This window comes from Labeo rohita, unplaced genomic scaffold (assembly GCF_022985175.1).
Source record: "Labeo rohita strain BAU-BD-2019 unplaced genomic scaffold, IGBB_LRoh.1.0 scaffold_502, whole genome shotgun sequence".
In the NCBI taxonomy this organism is placed as follows: domain Eukaryota; kingdom Metazoa; phylum Chordata; class Actinopteri; order Cypriniformes; family Cyprinidae; genus Labeo; species Labeo rohita.
In genome coordinates this window covers 884-21,533 of record NW_026129423.1, presented here as the reverse complement: position 1 = coordinate 21,533, position 20,650 = coordinate 884, and the positions used below count along the sequence as shown (strand labels likewise).

Sequence of the window (20,650 nt, the reverse complement as noted above, 5' to 3'; positions counted from 1 at the left end):
CATAAAATGTTTCACATACTTTTACTTACTCCACCCACCTGTGCATACTATATGTGCACCTCTTCCGTGTTAAAAAAAAAAAACATTAAACAGCTCTCCAACACACAGGTACCACCTTTCTTTATAATATTTTTACTGATTGTTTTAGTATGTAAATATATAGCAGAGTGTCATATGTAACACATTTTTAGTATAAATTATAAATGCAATTACTAAAATTAATAAACATGTTTTATGATTGTGGCTTTTACTTGGACCTTTTTTGTTGTTGTTGATTTTAAGGAATCATGCTGAAATCATAGACAGTGGTTGTAGTCCGACCAGCTCTAAGTTTAACAGATTGTTGAAGTCTACAGTCTATGGCCACAGCAGTATTTGCTATTTCATGGAGGATTGTGTGGTCTTAAATGGTTATAAGTTGAATGAAGCCTGGATATAGACCGGATCAGACCAACTCTGGGAACCTTAGGATAATGAAAGTGTAGATGCTGTTCACTTTTAAATTCAAAGAAAGAAAGAAAAAAAAACTTCATTGGGGTGTCATGTGAAGCATTTCTGGTTTTGTTTAAACAAACTAACACAGTATAAAGGAATGTCTTAGAACAAATGTTGTAAATCTTGTAAGTTTCTTTGCAGACCATATGCCCTACCTCTAAACCAGTTTTGTCACTCGTCATCTTTGTTGTCATGTTGTTTTTCTGGCCAACAGCGTAAAATTCACCTAAGGGCAGAATGTAGCACTGCTCATCAGAAGTAAGAGCGTTAAAACAAATATTAACATTACACAATTAAACAAAGTAACATGTATTACAAAAGCAGTTATTAGTGTGCTTCTCATTCTTTTTTCTGTAAAACCAACCAGTTTGGCAATGCAGGGGTCCACTGGACAATGAGCAGTGAAACAAAGCCCCAAGGAGGCTCTGATGTTAGATGTGAATGCTGAACAAAGACTCTGATAACAGCAGTGGACGACACAATGGCCACCAGGAAAGGCAGATGTGAGTGAACAATGTCTTTCATGATTAGTCCTCATAATATGATCTGTGCCACATTCAACAGCAGTTTTAATGTGATAAAGACAGTTATGTTTACACAATTAACAAGCATAACAAGTACATTTAACGACTAAATTGGTCAGGGGCATCAGAGTTTTGGGGACCAGAAGAATTTTTAATTGTGCTTGCTTAATAATGAAAACGTACATTTTTAACTATGAATATTAAGTCTCAAAATTTGCATTGGAACTGGATCCGATACCGCACTCATGTTCTCATACTCATAAAAATGCTTTTATACCAAAAACCACTACTATGTGTACAGTGTTTCCAAGAAATGTCAGTGTCAGAACAAATAGTGGAGAATGCAGATATCAAAGATATGGAAGTGAGTCTTAATTCACTCATGTGTGTAAATTTAGTATATTTTCTATCTTAAATGTGATATCAAAGGCACAGTGATTTTTAGGAGTTTATATTTGCCACTTAGTTAATTATTATCGTAGTATTATTCAGATTCTTGTAAAATTAAATAGCACAAACAGTAAATACGTTACAGCTATAGCCTGATCTGTAATTAACTGATAATCCATAAAACAGAACATGTAACTGGATTTTGTACATTGAACATTAATAAAACTGAATTAAAAATACTTGAGTTTTGTCATTTAATTACAAAATAATGCAAGCGTCTTCAACTGGGGGTTTGCCAATTAATGGATACAAAACATAAATTCCATTTTAAATATGAGCACCCCAAAATGAAAGCAATCACATTCCCAGTTGATACTGTAATCATATAATATTATTATATAATATTACAAATTACAGATTTAGCAAACACTCCATTGTGCTTATGAGTTTGAGCTCCGGAGAATATTAAATCTTCCTATTTGCAGCGAGTTTTTGCAGCAGTAAGAAATGTAACTAATAACAGACATGTTTGTTGATCTCTTGAGCGCAATGACCAATCATCAGTAGGCCTATTTAAATTAGAATCCACTCACCGTTCAAACTGAGTGAAGCAACTTTTTAGTGATTGTAAAGTATGTAAATGTGTGATTCACTCTGAAGATGCAATATAGTGATACTAGCATGGGACAAAAACGTCTAAATAGATACATAATAGATAGATCTAAATGCAGACTAATAAGATTACTAGGAAAAAATATTAGTTTCAAAGTATATTTGTTTTAATTCCATTTAATTGCATGCTATTCTTGTCAAGAAGCCACTGCTACATCTTACAGTAAAAAATAAAATGTTAAGTTTTAGTAAGCTTAGTAAACTTAAAATGTGAGTTTTTCTTTAACTTACAGCTAAAGTTCAGGTAAATGTAAATGCCCATCTGAATCTAATAAAATTAAAATGTATGACTCTACAAATCCATTAAAATGATACACAACAACTGCAAACTACTAATGAATTGTGATTTTTTTATTTCAACATGTTTGTTTATGATGCATAAATCTCAGTTTTAACTATAAAATGTAATATACAGGCAGTGATGCATGTGCAACAATAATAATGTGCATAGTTCTGATCTACTGCTTATACATACAGTATAAGAACAGAATTTATTCTTAATCATAATCTGGTAAGTTTCTAATAATATCAAAAGCTGTATGTTTAATATGTAGCTCTGCTGACACATTTTGTATCGGGGGGTCCCTGCTTCATGTCTCTGTCGCCTAATGCATTTCGCATTACTACTAAATTCTGTTATTTTTACACAATATATACAGTCTGTTCAAAGCTTTGTTATAATGGTTTTTTTGCTCTTCAGCTGTTACGACTTTTCAAAGAGGAAGCCAAAGCAATGAGAGACCTCTCATTAGTAAGTATTTAAATGAAACTTTGGAAATATGTATAGATTTGATTTGTTAGTACTGCTTTTTAATAAAAGTGTGTTTCAGTGAGTGATCTGAGGATTGTTCTGCTGGGGAAGAATGCCCAAGAAAACTGCAGAGTTGGAAACATCATATTTGGTGAAGCAGTGTTTGAGAGTGAAGCTCCTCCAGATCAAGTGCAGAGAAAAAGAAGAATGCACAAGACAGTCATCAACGTTCCTCACCTGCTCCAGCCACATCTCTCAGATCATCAGATCACACAGACAATGAGAGAGTGTGTGTATCTGTCTGATCCAGGACCTCATTTGATCATTCTGGTTCTCAAACATGATCAGTGCTCCAGGGAAGATCAACAGCATGTGGAGAAGGTGCTCAACTATTTTTCTGACAGGGTTTATGAACATACCATGGTGCTCACAACACAAGAGTCAGAAAACGCTGAGCCAGACTATGACAACAATGCTGTTATAAAGGAAATTATTAAAAAATGTTTTAACAGACATTACCAACTTAAAAAAAGCAGCTCTTCTACTGATTTTATAGAGAGAATAAAACACTTTGCACAAATGAACAATAGACGCTATTTGGTTTGTGATGAATTTGAAAGTTCAAAGAGTTCCATCAAGCAACAACCCAGACAAAGCGGTGAGTATTGAAAAATTTGATATAGATTCTAATAAATATAGATATACTCATATATCAAATATAGATATAGCTTATTCAGGGTGGGATCTATACTAATATTGTAGAGATCTTTACCATTTGTGGATGGGGCTTGCACTAATGTGATGTCACATTTATAATCAACACCACGTAAAAGTGGATTTTACATAATGAGTAAAGTTAAAACTATTAAAAATAACCAATTAACAGATCTGATTAGAATCTGACTTTGCAACACTAACATCCTTGATCTTTTACTGTGCAGTTTAAAATCAGTTATTTATTTTAGGTCCTGCAGAGTCACCACTGACTATTGTAGTATTTGGAGACTCTGCATCAGTCCAGTATGAACCTGAAAACATTCTACTTGGAGAAGATGAGCCTGGTTTTAAAACTGTAGAAATATCCAGGAGTTCTGTACTGAGTGAGATAGGAAAACGGCAAGTCTCAGTGATCAACATGACTGGCTTACATGAGGCTGAACTTTACCTGGACTGTGTAGATCATCTGATTAATCGACTATTGAATGAAAATGAAATCCATGCTTTTATCTTCGTCATGGGACTGGGTCAGTTAACAGATGCTGATAAGATGGGTCTTGAATGGCTTCAGAGAGTGTTTGGTGACAAAGTTCTTCAGTTTGTGATCATTCTCTTCACTTATGAGAGACAAGAAGAGTGTGACACTGTTTTAGATGATCTAATGAAAACCCCTGATCTGGACCAACTGCTGAAGAAATATGGAGGAAGATATCAGACCTGCAACAAGACGATGAACAACCGGTCAGAGATGAGAGACCTGATTAAGAAGATTGAACATCTGTTTAGTGAAAACAAACAGCAGTGCTACACTGCAGACGTTTACAGCACAGCAATGAGGCAATACATTTTCCAAAAGAATAAAGGTGAAAGTGGTAAGAAATCAGTTTACTGATATTCCACCTGATTTGTGTGTCATTTGTGTTTCTAAGCATTCTAAATGTTAAAGTTATCCCTTTAAAAGGCATGTAATGGTAAAAAGACAGATAAACTGATATAAAATAAATACAATTACAGGCGCGTTCATAGGCAGAGTTTCTATTAATAACTCTACTGCTCACATTCTGCTATGTCACACCATGCACTCAGCAGACCATATGCCTTTCTGTTAAAAATAACAGTGGTTTATGAACGTTAGTCGCCGAGTCGAACTGCCGGGGGGTGCTGGAGGCTGCTTTGCCTAAGGTTCGCCATCTAGGGAACTCTACTGGTAGAGAGAAAGGTGCTCACATCCCCTTGTAAGGGGGAATGGTACAGTAAACGTGATACCAAGCCTGTTGTTCCCGCCACTTACCTATTACCCAACACACAGGAAAAAACGGCTCTACACAAATGTTGTAAAACCTTGTGAACGTGTTAGGTGTCACCCAGCCCGCAGCTCTGCTAGAGAGGCACCATGCACCAAAGCCTAGTTCATAAGATTACATGGCTTGCACTTTTCTTGTTTCAGGACTAATGGGTTGTTCGTAACAGGAGGAAAAACAGACAATCCAAAATAGGCTGACAGTTCAGGTGAGAGGAGACCGGTCATGTCTTCATATAAATCCTCTGAGCTCATCTTCAGCAGTGGAACAGTGAGCAGGCTTTCCTCCGCACCCCCACTCTCCACTGTGGCGGGATCTGGCTCTCAGTCTGTGGTGGGCTCTGGCTGATGCTCCGTGCACCAAGGTGATGTAGGGCTGGGCTCTGAGTCAGGAGTGGGGCTGGTGACTTCCTTAGTGGTGATGGGTGGTCCACAGGAGACCAGTACCACATAGTCATCAAAACTCCTCCGAGGACCATACCCAGATAACTTGGCCTGTGTAGTGGTATTGAGACTTACTTTGTAGAAGGTGCATAGGCAGTCATCTGGGTAATGTGTCAGATCGGCTAGCACGAGAAAGATCCTTGTTTTACTGTCTTCATTTTACCATTTTGATCCACAGTCCTCTCAAGCACCGACTTGTTAATTTCCAAGCTTACTGCTCAAGGTTGTGAGAAAAGTGAAAAAGTGGAAGTCATGACGTATTGTCAAGTATGGTGACCCATACTCTAAATTGGTCCTCTGCATTTAACATATCCAAGTGCACACACACACCCACCCACCCAGAGAAGTGGGCAGCCATTGCTCCAGCACCCAGGGAGCAATTGGGGGCTCAATGCCTAAGGAAACCTCAGTCATGGTATTGAAGGTGGAAAGAGCACTGTTCATTCATAATCCCCACCTTCAATTTCTGCCAGTGTGGGGAATCAAACCGGTGACCTTTGACCTCAAGCGCCATTCTAGCTGTTTACAGTTCTTGCTCACCACATTCACTGGTCCAATTTCAAACGAAAACACTTCAGACGCTTCAATTTGTTTTCACGGGAAAGACACATAACGACACACACAGAACTGTTTGCGTTTAAACTCGCGTAACGTGCATGCTCTCATTCACATCCACATTCCTACAGCAGGTCTAGATCAGCCTTCTCTTTTAGTGGAAGACTTGGAGCTTTGTAACTTTGAGGATATTATACAGTACATGCACAAACTAGGGGTTGCACAGACTAATCTATTCGATTTAATGCTCTGCCATGATGCTTTAAGCTTGACAGTTTTAAATGAGTTTGATAAACACCCTTACGAAAATTAATCATGGTTTTACTAAAGTAAAACTGCCATGTTTTTCCCATTTGTATAACAACACTATTACTACAAATAGCCTACCATCGTTAAACTATGGACAGTGTAGTAAAACCCAAGTTAATTTGTGGTTAACCCAAGTTTTTATTTGTTTGTGTGCGTTGGTGCACTTATTCCAGGCCAATACGGCTTTTTCCATTGCTTAAAATGGCTGAATGAATGCGAGGTAACTTTAACGGTGTTAAACATTTAAATAACTTTTAACAGTAATGCTGAAAGTGCAACTATTGAATATTTATATTTTGTCATTAGACTATACAGTAAAATGATGACAGAATGTGACAGAATAGTGACTAACATATTTAACACAGATAAATAAAGGTTCATTATGATCTTATTCATCAGATCTCACAAACTGCAGTGTTGTGATTAGGTCACTATAGAGCACTGACACCCTGCGGTGAACAATCACATATGATTACCAGCCACCGCTGTCTCATATCGGTTTATGTTGCATTAAAACTTCATGTTCCATTGAGTTTGGAAAATTCTGTACTCAGTAATAATCAGAATATGTCTTCTCCTGTCTCTGAAAATTTCAGAATTTGAAATCATCCTGCAGAATCTAATTTTATTAGGCATTTTAGTCAATTAGATGATTACAGCGCATTGAAAATGTACATAACCGGAATTAACTGAGCCATACAATTTCAAAACAGAAGTGTGTCATTAGGCTCAGTGCAAGTAGTTCATTGTACAGGTTAAGTTAATCACTGTTCTAATCTAATAGATAGCAGCTTGTACATAACGCACAGTTCATACAACAAAGAATCATTCAGTAGCATGGAAAAGTATTGTCAACACTCTTCTCTGATTTCTCAATAATATAGCTTGGAAACGGAAAAGTTCTAGCATATACTTTTAAGTAACTAAAACCCACAGTTTGCCAATTAGCAAAGAGATGCTGCCAGGCAGATTTAATTTACACTGTGCTACTTTATCTGTATCTGACTTAGACCAAGTTGCAATCTGTGAGAAAAATAAAATGACACAAACACAAAAGAACTGATAAAAATTAGCTGTTACAGCAGCAATAACCATGTGGGCAGTGCGTCATATGCCATAGCGGTGCACAAGATGTTCGAGTCTCAGTTCAAGGTTCAGGCTTATTTGCTCATTTATGATGACACCAGAGACTAGCTCGACTTTCATCACATAAATATCGACTTTTAAAAATCAGAAGTCGTTCTATCTCTAGCACAAACAGCTGCATAACACACTGAAGAAATACAAAAAAAAAAAACCATGAAAACACATATGATCCCTTTAAATATATCATGTAATGTAATTTACTAAGTTTTGCAGTAGTAAATTAATTGGTATTTGCGCCATTATTTAAAGCCCATTATTTAAAGCATGTTGTAACCCATTTTGTGGTTGACATGCCTGTGATTGCTGCTAGTAGGAGGCACCACAGATAACAGAAAGTGTGTGGTATAAGGAATGCCTGAAGAAGACTTTTTCCATATTGCTTATTGGCACACGAAATTCAGATGTTGGGGGATGTGTAATATGTGTAATTTTTAAATCACACGAGGTCCCCAGATAATACTAATACCATGCAAATAGGGCTAAATCAGTTGAAAAGAACTGACTCAAAAGCGTGAATCATTTGTCTGGCATCACTATTCTATTACTACTGTTAACCTACTAATAATACTAAAATGTTCACGTCATTGCTACATGTAGTTTGTTACTCCCCGACACTACCAAACAGTTTTTAATTTGTATATTTCCTACTATTTCTTTTGCTTACAAAGATAAAACCACAATCAAGAAAGAGACCACAGCACTCACCACTACACGAATGGCCAAGGGGACACACAAGGTATGTGCTGGCTATGAATATGTGCACAATATCAAAATAAGACTTTTATGTTGGATGCAAACTGAATGAAGGGTTAGAATACAGCAGAGATAGGCAACTTCGGTCCCGGAGTGCCAAAAATCCTCCAGATTTTAGTTCCAACCCTGAAAAAAACCTCACCTACCTGTAGTCCTAGTAATCCTGAAGATCTTGATTAGCTTGTTCAGGTGTGTTTGATTAGCGTTGAAAATAAACTCCAGGACCGACGCTGCCTATCCCTGGAATAGAGCATTGACTGTCTATTTTGAACATACATTTGAAATGTAAAACTAAGTATATGTTGGAGCAGGTAGGAGCTAAGCACTGCAGGATTTTGGTCTTCCAAGAGCTCCCCTTCTGTAGCATAGCTAATGATGAATGCACTGTTAGGGAAACAGGTGAAGTTAGCTCATAGGTAATTAATAATTATACTTATAGGGAATTTTTACAAAATCACTGATTTACGCCTAATCAAATGAATTGGCCAATGATCAATTGAACGTGCCTCAACCATCAAGTCTGCAATAGATCTTAATATTTAAAGTACATGTACGTGCCAAAAATTAGAATATCGGGGGGAAAGTCCATTTATTGCAATAATTTGTTTCAAAAAGTTAAACTTGTATGTTATATTAGTTCACTACACACCAAGTGAAATATTTCAAGCCTTTATTTGTTTCAATTTTGATGATTATGAATTAAAGACAAAAAAAAAAAAATCCAGTATTTCACAAAATTTGAATATTTCATGTGACCAATAAAAAAAGGATCTTAAACACATGTTGGCCTTCTAAAAAGTGTGTTAATGTACTGTATTATGTCCTCAGTACTTTGTTGGGCCTCCTTTTGCTCTAATTACAGCATCAAGGCGGCATGGCATGGAGGCGATCAGCCTTTGACACAGTTGAGGTGTTATGGTAGCTCAAGTTGCTTTGGTATTGGCCTTCAGCTCGTCTGCATTTCGGGGTCTCTGTTCCCTCATCTTCCTTTTGACAATACCACATAGATTTTCAATGGGGTTTAAGTCAGGCGAGTTTGCCGTCCAATCAAGTACAGTTATTCCATGGCTATTAAACCAGGTACTGGTAGTTTTGGCTTTGTGGGCAGGTGCCAAATCCTGCTGGAAATAAAATCATCATCTCCAAAAAGCTTGTTGGCAGCAGGAAGCATGAAGTGCTCTAAAATTTCCTGGTAGACAGCTGCGTTGACTGTGGACTTGATAAAAGACAATGGACCCACACCAGCAGATGACATGGCTCCCCAAACCATCACTGACTGTGGAAACTTCACACTGGACTTTAAGCAGCTTGACTTTTGTGCCTCTCCAGTCTTCCTCCAGACTCTGGGACCTTGATTTCCAAATGAAATGCAAAATTTGCTTTCATCTGAAAACTGGACTTGGGACCACTGGGCAACAGACCAGTACTTTTTCTCAGATGCTTCTGACGTTGTTTTTGGTTCAGGAGTGGCTTGATGCATGGAATTCTACAGCTGTAGCCCATGTCATGCAGACATCTGTACGTGGTGGTTCTTGATGCACTGACACCAGCCTCAGTCCACTTCTTATGAAGCTACCTCAGATTTCTGAACCGCCCTTGCTTGACAATCCTTTTAAGGCTACGGTCATCCCTGTCACTTGTGCACCTTTTCCAGCCACATTTTTCCCTTCCTCTTAAAGTGCCCCTATTATGCCATTTTAAAGGTTGCTAATATTGTTTTAATAGACTCCCAAAACAGCTTTACATGTATGCAAGGTCAAAAAACACTTCAGTTTTCTCCAAAAATAGATTTAATTTTACCCCATTTCTAGATTATTCCTAAACGACTCGTGCGAAGCAGTTCAAAGAATCAGTCTCTCTAAACCCCTCCTTTCCGTGAGTCCTCACTGCTGTGATTGGTCAGATGGCGCTGTCCTTTATGATTGGTCTACCGCGTACAGCGTGTCGGAAAACGAAATGCCCATTGCCATAACTGACTGACAGCCCTGGATACTTGTCAATACATAGAAAAGATGGCATCGATTTTACCATAACAATTCCAGCCAGAGTCTGACGATGAAACAGTTGAAGTGGCTGATCGACAAGTTAGCGGTCTACCGTGGAAAGTGCTTGCAATTTGCTTATGTAATCGAACCGGGCACACCTCTATGTTGTAAACTTCAACATTGTATGATGCATTAAGCGGCTTTCACACTGAACGCGGAAAGTGCTGCCCGCTGGGTTCATTGCAGCCCTTCAGAGCGCAGCGGCAAAAGTTTATTTGAACAACACATTTGAACGTTGTCCGCGGCGTGCGCGCTCCGCTGCGCATCCGCTTTGGTCGAGACCGAAACAAGCTGTCCTCGCGCGGTGGAAGGCATTGAAACGAATGGGTTTCATAGCACAGCGCTTTCCGCATTCGGTGTGAAAGCTGCTTCGTGCGCCATCCTTTATCATCACTTAAACTAATGAGACAGACAGACAGTCAAGCTGCATCAATCACAAATTGTCAGACTACAGTGGGTCCACAGCTGAACAACAGAACTACAAAAGCGTGATTTAGCTGGTTAGCAAGACATGTGCAGGGTTGTTACACAACATAACATACACAACTGCGTATTTTGAACGATCGCTAGAAAATACAATCTTTGTAGATTCATCATCTTTTGGAAGTGAATATAAAACAGTTTTACTCACAGCATATGATACAGCATCTTCCGTATAATGTACACGTAAATTTCCACGTGACGTAAACCCCATGGGAATGTATGGGCGGGCAAGTTGTTCGCGACGTAGAACGTGGGTGGACATTATGCAAATCTGTTATTTCGTGACGTGTGGCCGTAACAGAAAAAGATTTGAAATCCTGACGACTCGTTTAGGCAAATGTGAGTCGACTCTTTTTTTTGATAGACAATAACTTTATGTATCGTGCACTGTCGGCTTCACAACTTTGCAGATAGTTTGTTTATGTTCACATACAGCTACATGACACAATGCATGAAAGATCATATTTGAAAACGCATAATAGGGGCACTTTAACACTCTGTTAATATACTTCGATACTGCGCTCTGTGAGCATCCAGCATCTTTTGCAATTGCCTTTTGAGATTTTTCCTCCTTATGGAGGGTGTCAATGATGGTCTTCTGCACAACCGTCAAGTCAGCAGTCTTCCCCATGATTCTGAAGCCTACTAAGCCAGACTGAGACAACTTAAAGGCTGAGGAAACCTTTGCAGGTGTTTTGCATTAATTAGCTGACTAGATTGGGACACATGGAGCCTACAATGTTGAACTTTGTCATGATATTCTAATTTTGTGAAATACTGGATTTTTTTTTTTTTTTTTAACCTTTAATCCATAATCCATAATTGAAACAAATAAAGGCTTGAAATATTTCACCTGGTGTGTAGTGAACTAATATAACATACAAGTTTCACTTTTTTAAACAAGTTATTGAAATAAATGGACTTTCCCTCGATATTCTAATTTTTTTGCACATACCCCTATAGTAAAAAAAAAATACTATTTATAGCAATGTAACAAGATTGGCTGTTTAAGACATTCACTTGTACGCACATAACTCAAGACACTTCTCTTTAAATAAAAACAAAACTTTATAGGACAATTCTAAGACATAAACAAATCTAACACATTCACACAAGTTGCAGAAAGGAAGAAAGTTAGGAAAGAATGAATTTGAAGAGAGTGAAAATATGAAATCCCAAGTTTCTAGTATAATGGTGTTGCTTATAATCAAACACAGTCTTTAATAATAAATCCCACAAGAACACACTGGACATCGTAGAAGCTCCTAGGCGGAGCCAAGCAGATGGAGTGCCACGGTGAAACAGGAGGCCTGGAGGGCTGAGGTGGAGCTGATGGCTCATACGAATAAGGTGGAGGCGGGAACCCAGAAGACCGTGGCAAAGCCGTAGTGACCGATTACAAAGGTGGAGCCCGAGAAAAGGAGGAGCCAGATGGAGCCAGAGGGATGGAGGCATGAAGTGATGGGAGAGGAGCAGAATCCTGCGGCAGAGGCAGGTCAATGACTGTCCAAGGCAAAACCAGAAGAACGAGGGAGCCAAGTGGTGCCAGTGGGATGACGGGCCACAATGTAGACAGAGGAGCAAAGTGCCAAGGCGGACCCAATGAGTCAGAGGGCAGTGGGGGAGTCTGGGAATCAAAGTCTGGGGGCAGAGACAGATCCTCATGCCTATGCGGAACTGGTGACTGGAAGGCCCCAGGCATATCTGCACAACAGCTGACTGAGAATGAGCTGAGGGACTGACAGGAGCCAGTGGTGGGAAAGGGAGGCTAGGTGGAAGATGCAGCAGATTTAGAAGATGCAGGAGATACTAAGATAGATGGAACCAGCGAAGATGCAGAAGATTCTAAGTTGGGTAAGGGCTGGGTGGAGTGAGTGGAGACAGGAAACACAGTGGATTTAACTCTGGTAGATGTAGACTGGTTGAAGTTTGGGGGAGGCAAAGACAAAGTTGGAGACACATTTTTGTGGCAAAACTCAGAAAACAACAATCTCGATGGAAAAGAAAAGAAACTAGAGAATAATAAAAACAAAACAAAGTGAGATGACAGTAGTTAGATGGGTTGCATTTTCATGATGCTGGATTAGATTTATCAGTCAGTCAGGGCTGGACTGGCCATCTGGACCAGTGGGAGCACTGAGAATGTTCCTGGGGGGCTGCTGGACAAGAAGGAATAGCAATATATTTATGACCCATATGAATCAAAATAATTTACCTATTTAGCATGCAGCTGTCCATCAGCCCTTATCAATGTCAAAATGTTTGAGAAGGTAAATCAAGGTGGGATTTACAGTTCAAACAATTCAAGCCCAAGCAGTAATTTGCACTGCTTTTTAATATTTGGAGAATGCAGGGTATGTTAGGAGCTGAACATGACAAGGCTGAATGCATGAATATTTGCCGACTATTCAAGATAAATATATTAAATATCTATAGGGTGGCCATCTCTATCTGGTTTTAGGTCGGATAGTCCGGTTTTAAAATACCATGTCCATCTAATGGCACAGCCTTGAGCTGGACGCTCATTTTAAAATCATTACTATTTTATTCTTAATCCAATGGTATGTTGTTAATAAATACATAAATTGTTAATAAATTACAACATAGGTTACGTTTAAGATAATATTTAGTGATATAGACTACATTTTACACACAATATTGTCAATATTGAGTGGTTTTGCTCCAAAATAGTCCCAGACACTTTCAGTGCAATATCATTTTTCCCCAAAATTTCATATTTCATATTGGAAATAAAAAAAAAAAAAAATGTGTCAGTAGTTCACATCAGTGATGCTAAATCGTACTAATATTTATCATTATTTCACATGAAAACACATACACATACTTGTTCAGTCACGATTGCTCTGTTTATTTGTGATTACAGGAATGTTTCAAACAAACACAATTAAGTCCAAAGGCACATAACACAATAGAAAAATATTGAGAAACCTTCCTATGTTTATATTAAATTTCTCTAGAAAGAACAAGAAATTCTATTAATTTTCCAGAAGATTATGTAATCTGAGGATGTTTGAGCTTGAATAATGTTCCTTACTGCAAATTGCCAATCAATTATGCCATTTCATTTACAGGGATTGATTTCAGAAGAAGAAATACGATCTGAACAATACAAAGGAAAAGAAATTATCAAAAGATCAAAGCATATATTTGATAGACTTCATCCTAAAGGCAGGCATTGTAAACTGACAGCTGCAGATGCCCTTCTGATAACAGCACAGTCATTACAGTTCCATGAGTCTTGTGCTGAGAAGGAACTGGTTCAGATTTTCCTACAAAAAATATTGATGATGAACTACAGAGCAAGATACATCAGAACTAAAGAAAATAATGAGAAAGATCACACACAACAAAAAGACAATCCCTCAAATGAAGATGAATGTGATATTTTCAAAGCAATGTCTTTGTCTAACAAAGGAACAAGTCAGTCTGAACGGATTGACCCAATGGATGTTCAGATGGCTGCGTTTCATTGTGCTGATGGTTTCTTGAAACAGCTGATGGTGACTAAACTGTCCCAGTGTCAGTACGCTCTGCCTCTGCTTGTTCCTGATCCATTCACACAAAAGATTGAGTTTCCTTTCTGGACATTCAGACAAATCAACAAGAGCTGGAAGATGAAAAACACCAATAATGAAGTCATCAGTCAAACCCAGCCGATCTACAAGGCAAAAACTCAAATGGTGTTTTTCTTCAGGTTTAGCTCTGTCTCTTCATCCAAGTCTCAGATGGTGAACAGTCTCATCAATGAGAAACACAACACGTTCTTCCACAGGAACTGCCCAGGCAGCAGCAGAACAAGAGTCCTGATGGATGGAGTGGTGGAGATCGCCTGGTTCTGCCCTTCTGGAACATATAATGATAAATTCACTGACTGTGTTGCTTTCTGTAATCTACACGGTGATGCAGGAGACCATGGGAAACAGCTGCAGATCCTCACTGAAATGGCCTCAGTCAATGTTGTACTCTTACCACTACTGGACAGGAATGACAAACATGCAGCAAAGATCCAAAACCTGTTTAGCAACGATAAACCATTAATTTGCATTTTTACTGAGGAGGAATCAACTTTAATTCAGATAAAAAAATGGAAATTCAAAATTGGTCTAAAAAACAGAAATCAGGCAGATGTATCTGAAGAACTCAGAAGAGCTATAAATGATTGTCTCTCACAATCATCTTCCACTTTCAGACTTGAAGATGTGTCCAAACACTCAGATATCAGAGTAGATGAGGAAGATGATGATGACTGCAGGAGAGGAAGAGAAGCAGCACAGCAGATGATGAGTTTACTGAAAAGGAAAGATCTGACAGAAGTCAAAGAATCATTTCTGCCTCATCAGGGGAAACTGTGGCATCGGTGGAGTGAGAAAAACAAAGAACTACATCGACCTCGAGCAGATGAGACACAAATGGACATCAGTAGAAAACACACAGAAATGAAAAAAATTCGTCAACAGCAGCATGAATCTGAGATCAGTGAATTTATGAAGTTCTATATTAAAGAAATAAACTCGGATGCTCCAAATAAAATGTTTTTTCTTAAGTGGCTCAGAATCCTTCTGGATGAATATATCTCAGCTGACCTTTATGCTCTACGCCACAAGTATGATGAAAAGTGGTCAACAGTTTTGAAACTGAAAGAGAATCATGATAAAACTGTACAACTCAAAGCTGAACAGGCAGAACTTGAGAGAATATCTGAGGAAATTCAAGCGACAGCATTTGGTTTAGAGCACATCATGAGGGAGATCGGTCAGATCTATGAATCATGTTCATCTGTGAGGAATATTAAGAAAGACATGCAGTTTCACTTCTTTTTTCTCCCAAGTTTTGCAGCAGAGATGATGATCTCTGGATTTCCACTGGAGCTGATGGATGGAGATGCTGCTCATGTTCCTGTGATCTGGATCTCTGCTGTTCTAGATGAACTCATCCAGAAACTTGGAGACCAGAGAGTCTTTGTGCTGTCAGTTTTAGGGATTCAGAGCTCTGGGAAATCCACCATGCTGAATGCCATGTTTGGACTCCAGTTTGCTGTCAGTGCTGGCAGGTGCACCAGAGGAGCTTTCATGCAGCTGGTCAAAGTGTCAGAAGAGATGAAAACACATCTGAACTTTGACTATATTCTGGTCGTTGATACTGAGGGTCTTCGTGCTCTAGAACTGGCTGGGAGCTCAACAATTCATCATGACAATGAATTGGCCACATTTGCTGTAGGTCTTGGAAATCTGACCTTGATCAATATTTTTGGAGAAAACCCAACTGAGATGCAAGACATTCTTCAGATTGTTGTTCAGGCCTTCATGAGGATGAAGAAGGTCAGACTGAATCCCAGCTGTGTGTTTGTGCACCAGAATGTTTCAGACATCACAGCTGGAGAAAAAAACATGGAGGGAAGGAGACGACTGCAGGGGACACTGGATGAGATGACAAAACTCGCTGCTAAAGATGAAGTTTATGTTGCAGAAATTTTCAGCGATGTCATTAGATTTGATTATAAGAAAGATGTTAAGTATTTTGCTCAGCTCTGGGAGGGCAGCCCACCAATGGCACCACCAAACCCAAAGTACTGTGAGAATATTCAGCAATTAAATGAAACGATTATGTCTCAAGCTTCAAAGTCACATGGAATGACCCTGACACACTTAAATGACCGTATTAAAGATCTCTGGGAGGCTTTACTGAATGAAAGATTTGTCTTTAGCTTCAGAAATTCCCTGGAGATTTCAGCCTACAGGAAACTGGAGACGGAATACAGTAAGTGGTCCTGGAGGCTTCGCAGTGCTATGATGGAAACTGAGAACAAACTACACAACCAATTAGAAAATGAAGCAATTCATGAGGTTGATGAAAATGATCTTCACAGAGAACTGAAGGAGACAAGTGAAAAAGTGAAAAAATCAATGTCTGAATTCTTTGAGAAAGACACAGATAAAGATATACTGATTCAGTGGAAAACATCATTTGAAATCAAAATCAAAGAGCTTCAGGAAAACATTGTGAGGGAAACAAATAAGAAATTAAATGAGATTGTCCTACAGAAAAATCAGAAGAAAAAGATTGCTGCTGAGAGGACAAATCATGAAAACAATTACTATGAAAAGAGCAAAGAACTTGCCCTAAATCTCAAAGACAATCTCAAAACAAATGATGAAGAAACACTAAAAAGTCAGTTTAGTTTGTTTTGGAATAAGTGGATGAATGATATCTCCAGAACCACTCCTCCAATCAGAGACATTGACATAATTAAAGATGTAAAAGAGATCCTATGTGGCACCTATGAAGGGGTTCCTGTAGACCACTGGGGGGATATTTTCTCTGTGCCCACTTATTCTGATTATGTACAGTTAAAGAGATTTTCTGGATTTAAGGGAGCTTTAACCAATGTCTACAAATTAACTACAGAGAGATCTGGTAACATTCTGTCTGAACAGGATGAAACACAGATACAAGCATTTGTCACAGATGTTGTTCAGGAGACATACAAACTAATTAAATCCTTTAACATTTCAAAGATGGGCTACAACAAAAACTGCATCAAACAAATCACAGGTTACATCAAGAAAAAAGTAACAGAACATCAGGAAGGACCAGTGAAATATGTGTTTAAGAATAAATTCATCATATATTTAGTCCTTTCCATCTGTAAGAATGCACAAAAGATGATCACTGACCAGCACACACTGTTTAGAGAAGCCAATGATCCTATGAGATCTGTTGAGAAGAAGAGAAAAGAGTACTATAGTATTTTCCAGAAATACTGTCATGGAGCAACATCAGCTGCCATTTTTGGTGAGATCATCTGTCAGAAACTGAAAAAGCACATTGAGCAGAGTGTCTACAAGAAGACTGCCAGAGATCTGGCAGATGAAATGAGATCAAACTGTGAATCACTGAATGGAAACAGGTTAAAATTGGAAAAACACATCCTGAAGACACTGGCAGAAGAGGAGGATTTTGACAAATACATAGACTACATTAATAATCCCAGAGATCACTTCAAGAGTTTCATCAGAGATGAAGTCAGTCGGTACATCACCGGTAAGTTCAGAGTCAGTGTTTTACCCAAGATGAGGGTGAACATTAAACTCCTGCAGCAGAAGATCATGAAAGCAGCACATGAATCTACTGAATATGTTCAAGTGAACAGTGGAGATGTTGGTTTGTGGTTGAAGAGTTTCACACAGCAGCTCTCAGATGTGTTGATCTTCTCTGTAAAAGACCTCAGTGGAGTGAAACACGATGGTGTTAATGTGAAACTTATAGAAGATGTAATAAGAAAGGAGCTCCCTGCAATTATTTCTGATATAAGTGGTCATTTCAATGACTTTCTGTGGAAGCTGGACTATAAGGACAGGCCAGATGAGCTTCTAATTGATCACTTCTGTCAGTGCTGTTGGGTTCAGTGTCCGTTCTGTAAAGCCACCTGCATCAACACCATAGAAGACCATCCTGGAGATCACAGTGTACCTTTACATCGCATGAATGGACTCAACAGCTTCTATCATAAAGGAACACAGAATTTTTGTACAGAGTTTTGCTCAACTGTAGTGACAAGTGGTAAATCTTTTAAATCATCAGGTCAGTGGTTTCCATTTAAAAACTACAGAAAAGCAGGAGGAGTTTATGCAGACTGGAGCATCACCCCTGATCTTTCTGAGCTGCCCTACTGGAAATGGTTTGTGTGCCGATTTCAGAGTGATCTGGAAAAGCATTATGATAAATTATTTCAGGGGAAAGGTGCAATCCCAGAAAACTGGAGACAATACACAAAAGAGGACGCAATTGAAAGTGTAGGTGGATACAACTCTCTTAGACAAACTCTCTCAATGAAAACTCCTAGAGCAGGGCTTCAGACTGAACCACTTTTTACATTTTTTGTTTAACTAAAATCTGTTATACTGCCTAACACATACCATCATTTTATTGAAAACGTAGTATTTAAATTTCAGTGTTTGCTTTTTTAAGTGAGTTTGAATCCCTGTACAGGATTCCAAATGGTATAGTATAATATTTAAAAAAAAGATTTCAAGTGACAATGAAAACACTGAGGTTTATTGTAGTGGAACTGTGACAAAAGAAGTATGGGCTCTGACATGTACCTAAGTAAAAAGTACCCATTACTACTTCCTGTTTTAGTGTCACGCTGGTAATTGGACCTCACATCATATTGACATATTAATGCAAAATAACTTACATTAAAAATTTGTTAGCTAATGAATGTATCAAAGCTAAACAACCACCATGTAGAACAGGGCCGGACTGGACAAAATTTCAGTCCGGGATATTTCACACTCATCCAGGCCATCACATACACCCACAACAAATTCTGAAACCATAGACAACACTATTTTTTTGTATGGCCATCACATTTAAATAAATGTTTAAAACCTTAAACCATGCAAAATAAGAAAAAGGCTCTCTCTTGAACTGCACCTTCTTTTCCATTTTCCTTTTCAGTCTCTTAATTTTCATTTGATATACCTCTGTATCTCACTTTGTGTGTGTTTGCTTTTTTCACATATGTTCTTGTACCGGTCACTTTTCCCTTTAGCCATTTACTGTTATAAGCACACTTGTCTCCACCTTGTTGCAAAACAACCACCTTATTATATTCTATTTGCAGTAACAATTTTAAGTTCAATTTAAAGTATCACATTATGACCATGTTTTGTTGTTTTATCTTACTTAAATTACTTAAATACTAAAGATTAAAAAAAAACTATATTTTCTAAATAGCCTATAAATGTCACAATTAGTACAATAATGATTACATCATGACAATATCTTTACAGAAAGAATCCTAATACTGAACATGTTATTGCATTATCATGAGCCATATTTTTCACTTATCAAAATTAGCCATGGTTTATTACAGTAAAAGTATAGTAACCATGTTTTTTTTTTTTTTTTGGCAGATTGATTACAATCTGTTTTAATTTACAACCATAGTTTTACTACACATCTCATGGTTAGACTATGGTTAGTGTAGCAAAACCACGGTTCATTTGTGGTTGCCATGGTTTAGCTATAGTAACCATGGATTTTGGTTTTAATTTTCATAAGGGTTGTGTTGTTATCTGCCCTAGCTCCCTCTGAACGTATTACAAAACGATGTTTTATAACAACATTTATTTGCTAAATTACTTCTGTAACTTTACAGTAGATAATAATGTTGTCCTTTAGCATAGAGTATTTTGAGTGATGATAATAATTCAGTTTAGTTTCGTTTAGAGTACTACTGCTGTAGTTTTGTCTTTGTTTACTTAGTTAAGCATTAAACTGCTAGCAACTCTTAGCAGCCTGTTTACAGATGAAACTGACCTGCACTTGAAGTCCTGAACAGGTCAGTAGTTTTTCGTCTATGATCCATCCGGGTGCTTAAACTCCATTCTCGAGTCACTTGCAATGATTATTCGTATAGAAACCGTTTGGCGGAGGCGCGGAGCGCGCTCTAGCCGAACACCAGAGAACCAATCAGCTGTGTCATGTGATGATGTCATTATGTCAGATTGAGTTAGACCTATCGAACTGCACCATCGTGAGTTTCATGCTTCGTATTTCAACAATACTGACCTATAATAAATCATAATCAGCTTTATTGCCAAGTAACCTGATGAAATTAGTCTTGAGTGACAGCAACAGTGCATACAAAATATGAGAGCAAGAGAGAGTAATGAAATTTATGTTCTTTGTAATTAATCTTTTTCGCCTGTTATTCTGGGTGAGACAGAGAAGTATTGTTGTTCTTGTAATTTTCTTTTTATTATAGGTAATTTAGAACTGAAAACTAATCTAGAGAATTTTTATTTATTAATATGTCATTGTTCCCTCCTGAAGCTTTTTGTTTCCCTTATATTTTCTGTTTCAATAAATTAAAAATTGGTTGCAAGTTTTGTTTTTTGTTTTTTATTATTTCGTTTTCTGAAGGGAGATCATAATATGAAGATCAGTGGAGCAAACCCCATTGTTTCCGTTTACTGTTAGATAATTTGTAAATCTGCCCTATCTAGTCACACAATGCCAAATCATGTTTTGTTACTAA

General features: G+C 38.0%; 1 protein-coding gene across 3 annotated transcripts; it reads left to right on the top strand.

Annotated features, from left to right (window-relative positions):
- The first annotated feature begins 90 nt into the window (after nt 1-90).
- LOC127160948 (interferon-induced very large GTPase 1) lies at nt 91-19,569 on the top strand. 3 transcript variants are annotated; one of them, XM_051103581.1, is made up of 8 exons: nt 91-108; nt 710-753; nt 863-998; nt 2,782-2,832; nt 2,912-3,490; nt 3,798-4,421; nt 7,972-8,039; nt 13,677-19,569. In XM_051103581.1, the coding sequence occupies exons 3-8, from the start codon at nt 977-979 to the stop codon at nt 18,489-18,491; spliced, it is 6,159 nt and encodes a 2,052-aa protein (XP_050959538.1). In that variant the 5' UTR covers nt 91-108; nt 710-753; nt 863-976; the 3' UTR covers nt 18,492-19,569. The 3 variants fall into 3 exon arrangements, with proteins under 3 accessions (XP_050959538.1, XP_050959540.1, XP_050959541.1); XM_051103583.1 differs by lacking the exon at nt 91-108 and having other exon boundaries at nt 694-753; XM_051103584.1 differs by lacking the exon at nt 91-108 and having other exon boundaries at nt 698-753; nt 827-998.
- Nucleotides 19,570-20,650: the final 1,081 nt, after the last annotated feature.